Genomic DNA, 13,970 nt, shown 5'->3' on the forward strand with positions numbered 1-13,970 from the left:
GAATCACTGATGTGGGTTAGAGTCCCTTGAGCTTCTTGACGGTGATTTAGAGCCCCCCCCCCCCCCCCCCGCCTTACTAAACACAGTCAAAAAACCTCAAGAGGCTAGAGAAAGCTGAAAATGAAACAAACGCAATCTTGTCAAGTGGTTTCTAATTCGCTAAGTGGATTGGTAAGACTGAAACATTTTCTGGTGAGGTGAACTGATCAGAGTTGCCAGAAAGTTGCCAAAATTCCACTTCAGGTCACTCTGCGTGAAGTTATGTAAGCTTTTCTAATTCTTCAGAAATGAAAATAAAAATCCCCAACGTGGCTTTAGAAGATGGAAAACTGGCATACTCACGTCGATTGGGAAGCCTTTCTTCTGAGTAAATAGTCCACGACATCAGGATCAGTCTCTAACAGGCTGATCAGCACTTCGTTCTGGAGATCTGGGGGAACCTGGAAGAGCCAAATGTTCTGGCATAAATATAATCATTTCAGAAATAAACAAAATATGGTCATTGGCAACTTTACCATAGTATAAAACAAACCTGAAAGTAGTAAGAGAGCAGAGAGATTCGCTGGTTAAAACCAAACTATGCCAATCCATAAAGCTGGTTTAATTCTTAGAACAAACTGGATGATTACCAAATAGTCATATTCAATCAAAAATGTCACCCTTTAAATGCCTGGAGACACAACATAACCACTTGGATGCTTCTGTTGTTCAGGTTAGATTTTCTTGGATTTGAAAAAGCAAAATATCATAGTTAAGAGGAATAGTGTCTATAATTTATTGCCCAGATGGGAACACTTTCTAGAGTTCATATTTGTAATTATGCCAAGGCAACAGGCATAAATGATGACTGTTTTGGGCAGTTCTGGAACATCTGATCAGTTTACTAAGAGAACCAGCCCTTAAGCCAGACTGCATGTATTTGAATCCTAGCTTCACCACTTCACTAACTGTAGGACCTTCAGCAAGGTACATAGACAAGGACTGTTCTAGGTCTCAGCTTCTTCATCTGTATAATGGGGATAACAATAGTACTCACCACAAAAAGTGGTTATAGTTATTAAGTGACTTACAATATGCTGTGACTTTAGAACAGTACTTGGTCAATAGTAAATGCTCAAAAATAAAAAAAAAGCTGGCTAATGCATTTGCACATGCCACTTTGTTATTTGGTCCCTGGCTTCACTCCTTTCTTGCACCCTGGACCCTCAACAATTAAAAATTTCTCGTCTCATAATTCAGTACTCATCTAGTAGAGTCCTATCAATGAGCATCACGTGTTTCTCTGAGACTAATCCACAGTACATTAGAAGATAGGCTCACAACCCTAAATCATCTGTGTGGAAATGTTCTATGTGAGAGGATTAAACACAGCTATGACTGATGGTTTTTTATTCCAGAAGCTGATAGCCCAACCCAAGGAAATTCTAACTATTGAAAGAACATAAATTTTCATTTTGATTCTTTCACACGTGGGCTGAGAGAGAAGACTTTTAAAAATCACAGGGACAAGTCTTCTGAGAATAAGTATTGGTGGAAGAATTTGCTTTTTGCCTCTTACAGAACACTTTGGTTCTTGAGTTCAGAGAAGCTGGAAACAATTTTATTAATAAAAACAGGGATGAGAAAGCAGGGAAATGTGTTCCTTCTCCTATAAATCCATTCCTCCTACATCATCCTGAATTTTCATTAATGACATTGCCAAACTCTAGCCACACAAACTTGAAATCTTAGAATTGTATTCAATTCTTGCTGTCCTCTCTCTTCCCCATTCAGAGCCAGGAAGCCTACTTGATTTCATCACAGTTACTCCTTTCCTCCCTCTTCCATTCCAACTCCAATGACCCAAGTTTGAACCCTCATTATCCCTTTGTAGTGGTCATCTGTTGGCCATTACGAGCCTCCGTTTTTCTCTTCTTGTAACAGTTATACCCCAAGTTCCCTCTGAAGAACAAACTGCTACTCGACTTTTGTTTCAATAGTAAAGTGTGCACCCTAGTCTAAGTCTATTGATCATTCCATTCCCAGACCACCATAATTGCCTGAGCAATGGACATGTGACCCCATCAGGCAATGAAAAGCTGTAAGAATTTCCCTGAGACTTCTGAGAGAGAGACACACAGGGCCTATACCTATATAGGACCTGATGATTGTGCTGACAATTCGGCAAACAATACCAAGAAAAGGAAAGAGGAAAAAGGGGTGCCTTGATATCAGTTGAGTCTTTAATCAAACTATGTCTGAAGCCATATTTGCTTTTGGATTGGTCAGTCATGTGAACTCCCAGATTCCTTAAGCCAGTTTAAGATTTTACTTAAAAAGAAAAGCACATCTTTGGTGGACTTTTGATACAACAGCTTGCTAATTTGTGAACTATTTCCTTAGCATGTGTATCAGATTTTTTTGTACATGGTTGTCCGAATGCTTTGGTCAAGAAACTTGCTTGCTGGAAACGTTTTTTATTCCCACCGTGGAAGCCCTCCACTTGCCTGCACTCCTCAATCTGTTTTTCCTGTCTTCTTCCTTAACAGTCATCTGACACAACCTCTACTTTAGCACCACTGCACTTCTCGCTCAGGTCTTCTCCTATCTCATTCCTTTTATTCATTGCATAAAAAGTGGGTGAATGCTTATTATGTGCCAGGCACTGGATGCTTGGAATTCAGCTACAAACCAATAGACAAGAAGCATTATCATCATGGAGCTTAGTATGAATATGGGAAGACAGGCGCTAAACAAACACACAAGGAAAATATGGAGAAAAACAAAGCAAAAAAGGGCAATGAGAAATGCTAGAAAGATGCACTTTTAAATAGGATGATCAGGTCCTAGGGAAGCTGACATTTTAGCAGAGAACCAAAATTGATGACGGACTTGGAGAAAATCATTCCAGGCAGAAAGAAAAAAATAATCAACAATAAAGGTCTTGAGTCAGAAGCAGTGAGGAGGTCAGTGAGGTTGAAAGAGAGTAAGGCAGGAGGCGAGTGGTAGGTTGCGGTCATAGAGCCAGAGTCAGATGTCAGAGTCTTGCAGGTCGTGATAAGAACTTTTTCTCTTATTTGAAGTGGATGGGGAACCACTGGAGATTTTGAACAGATGACTAAAGTGAGTTGTCATTCTGCTGAGTTGAGAATCGATTGCAGGGAAAATGAAGTGGGGAGAGAGCACACAGGGGCTGTAGATCTATCCAGATGAGACGTGATGGGTGCTGAACTGAGACGGTGAGATGACTAGAAATATTTGGATCATGAAAATAGTGAAGATAGAGATGAGAGCATTAGATAATTTATTGAATGGAGAGAGGAAAAGGAACAAGAAGAAAAGATGACTTCAACCTTTGGGGCCTTCATAATTAAAGAGCTGAGGTTGCTGTTCTCTGGTTCAGAGAAGCTGCAGGAGAAGGCCAGGGTCAAGTTTAGGAGTGTAGCTTTGATATGATAATGTTGAGAGGTCTGTGAAACATTCAAATGAATGTGGATAGTTGGGAATAAAGATCTGGAGTTCGGAGAAGTCTGAATTGGCCATAGAAATTCAGGAGACACATATAGATGGTACTTGAAGCTCTGTGAACAAATACAGTGGCTTGGGAATGAAAATGGGGAGAGAAAAGAAGGGGCAGGACATTTACATCAAGGCTGGGAAAGTCTAATCTCTTACTTTGTTGAGTAAATTGAACAAATAAAAACATTGATCATTTTTACTATATTTTTTAAACATCATGACCCAATAGATATGTGCTATTTATCAGTTTTTTTGAAAAAGTAATACTTAAAGGGTAAAAATGAGAAATCATTTTTTAAAAAATGTTCAGCAAAGCAAAAACTAATATAGGCCAAAACTGAATATCTCAAACTCCTTTTAAAAAGAAAATCCATGAGAAAATTAGGAAAAGTACTTGCATTTTATCTAGTTAGTTAAATTTAAAATTTGCTATGCTTAGACATGTAATGAACATTTGCTCCAAGCACCAATCCATTCCGACTGAAGAATAAACAAGTAGAGTGCATGTCCTTCAGAGTGGTGCAAGCGTCACAATGTTGATTCTTTGAGAGTATGTGGTATGTCTAATAATAAATTAGCAACTTGAATGCATTATCAAGTTATGCTACCAGAAATATCATGATTTTAAAAATAACTTTCCATATCTTAATGTAAAGGTAGTGTGCAATTTAGAGTTTTTACTCATTCAGGTAGGTTTGACTCCCAAGCAATTGTAATTATTGAGGAATATTTTATGTAGCATACACGACTCTTACCTGGAAACAAATGCAAATAGAAAGGGTCCCATCTATAAATCTATCTATATATTTTTTAAAACCCATGATATCATTTTGGCTTGGAGACACAATTTACAAATAAAGAAAAAGATACCGTTTAAAAAGGTACATCTATGTATTACAGAAAGAATAGATGATATTGCTCTATGTATTATGCAAAACTGACCACAGTGCATATAATTAATTAATTTATAATACATCCTGTTGAAAAATGATTTAAGGTAGCTTCAAAAATTTATATGATTAAACCATATTTTTAAAAATAAAGGAATGGTTCATAGAATTAGGGTCAGTGGGAAAATGAGGTAAGAAATTTGAAATGACGCCCAGAACTGATTTTTTCGAATATTCATACAACAGCATACTTTGTTCTTTTCCCATAATTCTTCTAATATTTGGCTATAGTTGCACATTTCATTTCCTGTCATTTACTAAAAATTTCAAAGTACTGGCTCAATTCAATTGGATGAGCATTCATTTTTCTATTAATTTAAGCGCTTAATAGAGAGAGAAAAGTCAAGTGAATAAACTGATAGAAAACATTAGCTTAAAGTAAGTAAGAAAGAAATATCCAGGCAGACCAGTTACTTAGTATACCTTTTCAGGAATTAGGATGCTGTCAAAAAAATATTTGATTGAGTCAACAGTCCATGAAGTCCAGCCTTTGCTCTGCTGCTTATAATTAATGTAAACACTGCTTATAGTTAATAGAAATGTGGACACATCAACCACATTCTTTAGGATTCTGCTCCTAATCTGAGAATCCTACAGGCATATTAATTTTCCTTAATGGGGGTATTATTGGAACCAAAAGGGCTCACAAATTTGAAAATACCTTATCAATTGCAAAGAGGGCTAGTAATAAAAAGTTATATTAGAAATAGATGAAATAAGTTAAACACTCAAAAGTTTAAAAAAGCAGACAAAATGATAATGGACAATATTTGTCCTGCAGTTTTTTTTTCTTCACTATAGTCATTGTACCTCTCTGGCTCTGTTTCTGTCCACCCACAGAGAAGAATTATGCCCCTCCTCCTTCTTCTCTTCCTCCACCTTCTCTTCCTTCTCTTCCTCCTCCTCTTGATTAACTCTTCTTGTGGGCAAGTAAGTTATGAGATTTTTCTCTCTCTATGCTTCTGCTCCCAACCTCCCTTTAAATTTCTAGAGTTACAGCCTGTGACTTCTTGGCCCCTCAACTGCAATGGTCTGGAAGCCAGACTCTGTGTAGTCTCCCCCTTCCAGTTCCTTCTCTTTCATCAGAACTTGAGTCTTCCTGCTGATCACATCATTAAAAGGTAAATTTTCTTAAGGTAAGGATTATCTGATTTTTCCACCCAGAACTGATACAGGTTCAGTTTTCTGTCAGCCTCTCTTGAAGCTAGTGCAAGATCATGTGTGCCAATTCCGGCCAAGGTACCCTAAGGGAGCTTCTGGAAAAGATCCTTTTCCATGTTAAAAAGAGGTGCATGAGAGGAAACGTCTCTCTTTGTTATTTGATGTAGTGACGACTGCAAGAGATGCTGGCAACAACTGCAGTCATTTTGCAACTAAACATGGCAGAGCAGAGAGAGAAAAGTGCCACTAAGCTGTGAAAATTGTGCTCCCCTAGGCTTCTTACTATGCGACATAATAAATGCTGATGTTGAAAGCCACCTGCTGTTGATTATTCCCCTCTCTGTTAGTCATAAATTACGTCTCATTTCTTTCCCTCTAACTTTGCCTTCCTACAGTTTTCTCTCCAGAAGCTCCTACTTGCATTTCCATGACCCTCACCCACTCACTCAGTCACTTACTCATTCACTCAATTTTATGCTGTTCCAGAACAAAAGCTAGGACAGTATTTTCTACCCAATGGATGCTCAGTGAATGTTGTTGAAATGGTTAAGAAAAATAATAATATAAAACCACTCAAGATTATGGTCTACATGGTGTGTACATGTTATGTTGCCCTCGTCTAGATGTTTGTCTACATATTGTAGCACAGTCTTCTTGCTATTCATTTCTAGAACAGGAAATATATTTTCTTTCCCAGCTGATGATCATTTGAATTTTTCTAAGTTCTTACACTATTTTCTCTATCAATACAAAAACTCAAAAAATAAAAGCATAACTCAATAATTAAGCAACTTTTTTCTTTTCTACTTCTGGGATTTTGTATATGGCAAAATGGGAGCTAAGGAGTAGGATAATGAAGGACACATTACTTTTTTTAAAAATCAAGTAATGTTGCATGTCAAAAAGCAATTCTTGCCCAAAGCAATTCTTCAGATACAATTCATTGTTTTAAACTAAAATCTCTACTGGGCTTTAGTCAACTATTTAGTAATTCTAGATATTTTCTAAGGGTACCATTTATGGATGTGTTTATCTGGAGACTCAACTCCCTAGGTTTTAATGAGTTCCTTTAAAGCATAATGCTATTCCAAAAATCAAAAGAACTTTGGACTCTCCGACTTCAGTGAAAAAAATGTAAACATCGCACATATGAAGGAATAAAACTGTCACAATTAAAATCTACCCTATCAAATTAAAAACGAAACCTTGAATAACTGCCTAGGGAATAACTGCCATGAAGTCGTTTATTACATAAACCACTGAGGGAGGAAAATGGTGTGAGTTTTCTCCCTTTAGTAAGTCACCATAACAAGCCATTAAGGGCTTTTCAAAGAGCAACTCCCAGGACCCAGCCCTACTGTACTTGCTGCTGAGTGTTCCGCACGAATCCACCACTTTGCAATTGGCTAAGAAGGATGCTTGGCTTTAAAACCCAGCAAAAGTAAATATCACTGGAAATAATGATGACATTTTATAGTTAACAAACACACTAAAAGAAATCTCTTTGGCTGTTTATGGGAGCAAAAACTCAAACAAAGGCAGACCTAGCTTAGAAACTTTGGTGTGGCTCTGTTGTAACTGATGGTTTCATCATTTAAGGGGAGCTGGGTGCACTGGAGATTCAAGATACATTCAATTTGACAAATATTTCTCAAGTGCCTGATACATGCCAGGCAGTGTGTTTTGGCAATTGGGGCACATTAGTGAACAAATCCAGTGCAGGAGCCTGGGGCTCATGGGACAGTGGATGACTCAAGTCAGGAAGATGAAGACAAATTAGCAGTCATTGCTCCATGGCAACGGCTAAAAGGAAGTGGAAACGGTTCAGATGTTATATGCTTCTGTTCCTTTCCACCTACGTGTGACACCAATAGGACACATGTTCTGTCTTTGCAGATAGGGACAAGGTGAGCAGGTGCCAGCAGGAACACATGCTGGTTCCTGAAGCCATATGCTGGCCTGAACATCAAGGATGTGGGTGCTATGATTAATACAGCTGTATTAAGGCTGTTAAAGCTCTGCTTCATGCCCCATTTTCTCCCTTTCTCCCTTTCTCTCTCTCTCTCTCTCTCTCTCTCTCTCTCTCTCTCTCTCTCTCTCTCTCTTTCTTTCTTGAGTTGGGGTCTCACTCTGTCACTCAGGCTGGAGTGCAGTGGTGCAGTCATAGCTCACTGCAGCCTCAAATTTCTGGGCTCAAATGATCCTCCTTCCCTAGCCTCCTGAGTAACTGGGATTATAGACAAATGCCTACATTCAGATTGGCTCAAAATAATTTCCTTTTCTTCTCCTCTAAAAGGACTCCGTATCTGAGATGCCATATCAAAGTGCCTCTTCTGTGTGGGGAAGCATCATAAAATAATTCACTTAGTCACTGCATCACTTAGGCAAACGAACTTGGCTTACTCCTCATGAAGTAGTGGCGAGATCTAGATAAACTGATGATGTAAGGACTAGCCCAAACCATGGCACAAAAATAGTGGTATTTTTGTTACATAGAAAAAGAAATGGAAATCACATATAATTCTATGGGAGGGATGGCTTCTTGCTTGATGACCAGGATGATTGCTTGACTCCTTTTGACTTGGCATACAAAAAGGCTTTAAGAAAATACAGTTTTCAACAGGGAATAAAGAGAACACAAAGCAAAGCCTGGCTTCTGAGCTTGGAGTCCTCATCACAGCCTCTGACCCTTGCTCCCCCGAGCGTTCATTTGAAATTTCCCATGTGCAGTGAGCCGGTCCCCAGCTCAGGCTGATGACCCAGTGGGGTGGGAACACACTGGCTTTCCCACGTCTTCACTGCACTCGGGTGGTGCCTTCTCTTCTCTGCCTCTGTCCAAAAAGGCCCTACTAAGGATCATATAATATCAGCCCTTAGACGAGGGGATGGTTTTCTTTACTCTGCTCAGAAGCCTTTATTAATTCCAAGAGACATGGAGAGTTTTCTCCGGAATTCCCAAAATTAGTTACAGAAGCAATAATCTTCAGAATAATTAGTATGTCAAAGATTTGGTCAGGGAATGCTTTCTACTTACGATAATATCAATGATAACTTTTAGATTTACATGATTCTTGTCTTCTATTTCCCTGGTCCTGGAGAGTATCATTTTATGTTGATCAGTTTTTACATAGTTGTTAATCAGAAATGGAGGGTCATGATTTAAAGGTAAGGGAATTTAAGCAATATGGGCACTGGACTAGAAACAAACAAACAAACAAAAACAACAAAAATACATTTTCTAGCAATATAGAGTTGCAATATTCATTCAACAAGTGATTACTGAGCATCCATCTTCTGCCACATAATTTCTAGGCGCTGTGAATGTCAGTGAACAGAGCAAACAAAAATCCCTGCTTTCATAAGGTTTGCATTCTATTAGGTTTCAATATGCATAATAAATAAAACAATATAGTGAGTTGAAAGGTAATAAACGCTATGGAAAAAAAGCAAAGCAGAGTAAGGGCTTAGGAGTATGCATGTGTGAGAGCAGTCACAGCATTATATGCGATGACCAGGGTGGGCTTAACTTCCAGGCACCCTCTCACCTTCATGTAATAATAGCAGCAATCTTTTTTTTTTTTTTTTGATTCCTAGTATATGTCAATCCTGTTCTAGCGTGCCTTAAAATGTCGTTTTTAATTCTCAAAACAATCCTGTAAAGTAGGTCACTTGGTCTCATATTTTTACAACAGGAAAATTAAGAATTAGGGAAGTTAAGCGTGGGGCCCAAGATCATCTAGTGAATAAACGGCTGAGCAGGGATTTGAATTTTGGTAGCGCATTCCAAATCTTGCGGTCTTTTCAATATGCTGGTGTTTCCCAGATTTTGCTTCCTAAGGCATGGTTAAAAACTACCAGAACTCCCTGGAGGTGTGCATTAGAAAGCACAGATTCCTGGGCCCCACTCCATGGGGCTGCTCAATTCAAATCTGAGTGTAGCCTAGAAATCAGAATATCTAACAAGTTTCCTTGCAACTGTGCTGCACACTAAAGTTTGAGAACCACTGTTATAATCTGCTGCCTCAGTCTTTTGATAGAGTGATCATGATGTCTGTTAACATGATCTATTTTCAGTTCTAAAATTTCCATGTGAAAGATGGTCCTAGCCAGACTCTCGAACTGTGTGCTAGCCTCTGAATCTAGGTACTTCTTCCGAAGTATGGGACAAAGCCAGGTTCTTTTCTGCCCTTTTCCGTTAACTCAGATACTGGTCACTTGGGAGAGGCAGTCTCAGCATGAGGAAATGAAGGACATTAGAACTTTGGGTCCCTGCCAGCCTTCTGTGGGTTTTTATGTCCCTTCCACCAGTTCTGTGGAATCATTGCCTCCAGGTCTGTTTTGCCTTCAAAGACAAGCTCATGGTCACCTTTCCTAACAAGTCTTCCTTTCTAATGCCAGTGGAAGTAATGCCTCCCTTTCTTAACTCATAAACCCTTCCAAGAACTTGTGAAACTGCACAATTGCTGACTACTTTTAACCATCAGGTCCTGTCTAGCTTCATCCGTCCTTGTTTGGAATTATAATAATTCTGAAGGCTTCTTAAAAAAGAAAAATAAAACAAAATAAAATAGCTATACACACGATGGCATTTTTGTCCACCCACACAGACCAGCTTTGCCAACCAACCACCAGCCTCGGTATAACCGACTAGATTCTGAAATGCCAGATATGCCAAGAGAATCTAAAATGTGAGGTGATTAATTTTATTCTGTACTATATAACAGTGAAGGAGGGGAAGTCAGTACTAGGGTATAGAACCATGCAGTTTTTAGAAATAGAAGGGGTCCTGGGTCTCATTTGTTCAAATCTAGTCTTTTGAGAACTAAAAGAACAGAAATCTAAGAAGACGAGGTCATATAGCTAATGCATAGCAGAGACAGTAAAGTTTTTTGGTTCCTGAGTCAGTTTCTTTTTACAGACCCAGGCTTAGGATCTTTGCCTCTCTTCTCCCACTTCAGTGTTCATTTTCTCAATACATAATTCCCATAATCCTTGTAAGGACATCAAGAATAATTATATTGATAGTTAACTTATTCTGAGAAAAGTATCCTCAATTTTCCCATGCCAAAACCTTTCCATATGTATAAGGAGTAAGAAGTGGTAATGTGGAAATCCTATGTTACGAAACTACCATTGAGTCATTCATTAATTCAATCAATAGTTATTATGTTTCTATCATGTCCCAGGCACAGTAGTAATGCATTAAGGAAAGTACTGTTTATGGAAATGGATCAAAAAATCATCTTGTCACGGAGTTTACATTTTAGTGGGGGAAACATACAGCAAACAAGAGAAATTAGTAAAACCCTACATTAGTAGTGGTAGGTGCTAAAGAGAAGTAGGGAAAGGAAAAAGGGAAGTGAGAATGTGTGTGTGTGTATGTGTGTGTGTGTGTGTGTGTGTGTGAGAGAGAGAGAGAGAGAGAGAGAGAGCGGGGGTGGCGGTAGGAGTAAGGGGGAGGTACATTTCAGACAAGGTGGCCAGGAAAGGACCCTTTGAGAAATAAAGGCCATAGTTGGAGAACAAAAATATGAGCTACCACTCATAAGAATCTCAACAGAGAATGGCAAGCAAAGATCTGATTTGGAAAAGGATGGAAAAGGTAGAACACTGATATTTTTATGCTGTTCTTGGTAATTCAGGTGGCAGGAGATGAAGAGAAGAGGGATGACAATTAAAATGGCAGCAGCTGCACTTTCAAAGAAACAAAGAGTTTTGTTAGTATCTAAGGCAAAAATAAATGCCTCATGGTTGGTTTGCGGTTTCATATAAAGAAGAATTTTACTTAGAATATAGAATTTAGGTAATAGAATTAAAATCAATGAGAGACATTATTTTGTGAAAAAAATCTAGAGGACATGAAATAATGCCGACTACTTGCCAAAATGGCATGTGACTTAAAACTTGATGAAAATGTTGACAAGTTTTAGCTCATGCCTATAATCCCAGCATGTTGGAAGGCTGAGACAAGAGGATCGCTTGAGCCCAGGAGTTTGTGACCAGCCTGGGCAACATAGCGAAGCCTCGTCTTTACAACAAAAAACAAAAGTAGCTGGGCATGGTGGTGCATGTCTATAGTCCCAGCTACTCAGGTAGCTGAGGCAGGAGAATCGCCTGAGCCCAGGAGATTGAGGCTGTGGTGAGCTCTGATTGTGCCACTGCATCAGCCTGGTTGACAAAGTGAGACCTTGACTCAAAAAAAAGAGAGAGAGAGAGAGAGAGAGAGAGAGAGAGAAAACATTGAAAAGTCGAGACATTTGATTAATTCATGCAACTATGTAGTTAATGATGAGGATTTGGGTTAAAGTGTGAATTTAATATAAAGTTAATGATAATTCAGTATTTTTTGAGAGTTTATTATGTACTTCAGAGACACAAAGAGGAGCAACACACTGTACTACTTCAGTGAACCTTCACTGTGGTAAATCCATCTTTTCTTCCTCCTGAGCATCCAGCCAGAATACATTTCCCAGCTTCCCTTGAGGTTAAATGTGGCTTGTGGGTAAGTTCTGACCAATGGGATTTGAATGGAAATAATGGATGCCTTTTCTGGGGTTACCCTCACAACCCTAGGAAATGAAAGCGTCTCAAGAAGCAAGGAGTTGGGGTTCCTAAATCGCCACCTGGAAGGCTGTCCAGCAAACATCCAATTGAGCTTTGTGTCAAAGAGATGTTTATTTCTGGATTAAAGTACTGGGATTTGAGACAGTAAGCATTACTCAGCTAATATAATTATTAATTCACACTTGCATAGATTTTTAGTTTGCATAATGCATTCACATATCAAATGATTCTGGTAACCACCTTGAGAATTAGGTCACATTTTTATTTTTCATTTCTAAAGCTAAAATTGATGCCTAATGAGTACTAACTTACTTGGTCCCCGTCACATAGGTAAGGCATGGAGGGCAAATATTCTAAACCACTGGCTCTCAAATTTACAAAAAGTAACTGGTGTAAGACAAGCATGGACAAATCTAATGCAAGGCATTTGGTAAGTGTAGACAAAACTATTAAGGAGATTTAAAAGAGGTAACTAGCCTTCTTGGTCGAAGGAGTCACAAAAGGCGCTCATGGAATAGGCAAACTTAGGTGCCTGCAAATTGACAAGAGAAATGAAACATGGAGAAAGTTCCTGTAAATTTTGACATGGGATATGAGTGGCAAACAGAAATAGAAGGGAGTTGGCACTTGTTCTAATGTTTCAAGGGAAGTTGGAGCAAGCAATGCAGTTTTATGAAGGAAAACAGGAACTGGTAATTCAATACAAATCTAAAAAATATTTATTGAGTGCCTGCCAGATGGAGGGCCTTCCAAAAGTGTACAGAGGATACAGAGAGGAGATAACAAGGGCACAGCCCTAGTTTTAAATGCACTTATAATCTCTAGGGGAAATGGTAATAAATGACTGTATACAATGTTGAGTAAGATAAACATCAATAAGAACAGTATGGCACTGAGAACTGGCATGGGAAGGACACAGGAAGGACAGGAGAATCTTCATGTGGGAGGTAAAATGTCAAGATTGACCTTGGAGAAGGTGCAGTCACTGAGGATGCTTATGAGTACATGAATTCATAAGGGACACAGATCGAATACCAAAAAGAAAGGTTTTATCAATATTTTGAACAAGGACATTGCTTTGTAAATAGCTAAATGACTCCAAAATATGACCACTGTTTAGAGGACAACAAAATGAAAATTACATTTGGATATGTTTGTTTAAACGTGGAATCATAAACTTAAAGTGATATCATAGTTATGAAATTTTCTACTCCTATGAAACTGCCTGGCTTCCAGTGAATTCATTGAGCAGCACTGCACACCAGTAGGTGGTGTACTTGAGTTTCATTATGCCTCTAGAGGCAACCGATCGACGGTTTACTGAGACGCCCTGCCACAGAAAGGCCACCTACCATGAACAGGGCTTCATAATTTTCGATCATCTTCTGCACCACAGCTATGATGGCCGTGCTCTCCTCAGCCCTGGCTGAACTCTGAACTGAGAATTCTTTGTCAGATGACTTCTGCTTGTGCAGCAGGTTGGGTCCAAATATGGTGGCCAAGTTTAGAGATGTCATTTTATTCCCAGTGACCTATGGGAGACGAGAACACAAGGACTGTTGTTACATTTTTCCTTCAAAATGCTGGGTGATTCAAGAATCAATGCAACCTTTTCCTTTCCATTTTTTTCCTTCAAGGACATAATCACCTCTGTCAGAATCCATGAGGGACACCAACATTTTCCTTTTGCCTGATATCTTGGATTAAAGTTCATAGCTCAGTGGTTACCTCACAGCATACTGAGTAAAAACTTTCAACTCCAAGTTGTTTATTATGAAACTGGTACTATATAAAATT

The 13,970-nt window shown here is 38.8% G+C and overlaps 1 protein-coding gene across 2 annotated transcripts in view; it reads right to left on the reverse strand.

The window, feature by feature from the left end:
• The window catches only part of ARHGAP6 (Rho GTPase activating protein 6), a 100,559-nt gene that overhangs the window by 19,437 nt on the left and 67,152 nt on the right, over window positions 1–13,970 (reverse strand). For both annotated transcript variants that reach the window (XM_008048753.2, XM_008048748.2), the window contains exons 9-10: window positions 13,526–13,705; window positions 343–440 (exon numbers count right to left, since the gene is read on the reverse strand). In XM_008048753.2, coding sequence (XP_008046944.1) covers window positions 343–440; window positions 13,526–13,705 — 278 coding nt within the window. The remainder of the gene's footprint in view (window positions 1–342; window positions 441–13,525; window positions 13,706–13,970) is intronic.

This window comes from Carlito syrichta, unplaced genomic scaffold (genome assembly GCF_000164805.1).
Source record: "Carlito syrichta isolate Samal-C Ts95f unplaced genomic scaffold, Tarsius_syrichta-2.0.1 Scaffold48748, whole genome shotgun sequence".
Classification (NCBI taxonomy): domain Eukaryota; kingdom Metazoa; phylum Chordata; class Mammalia; order Primates; family Tarsiidae; genus Carlito; species Carlito syrichta.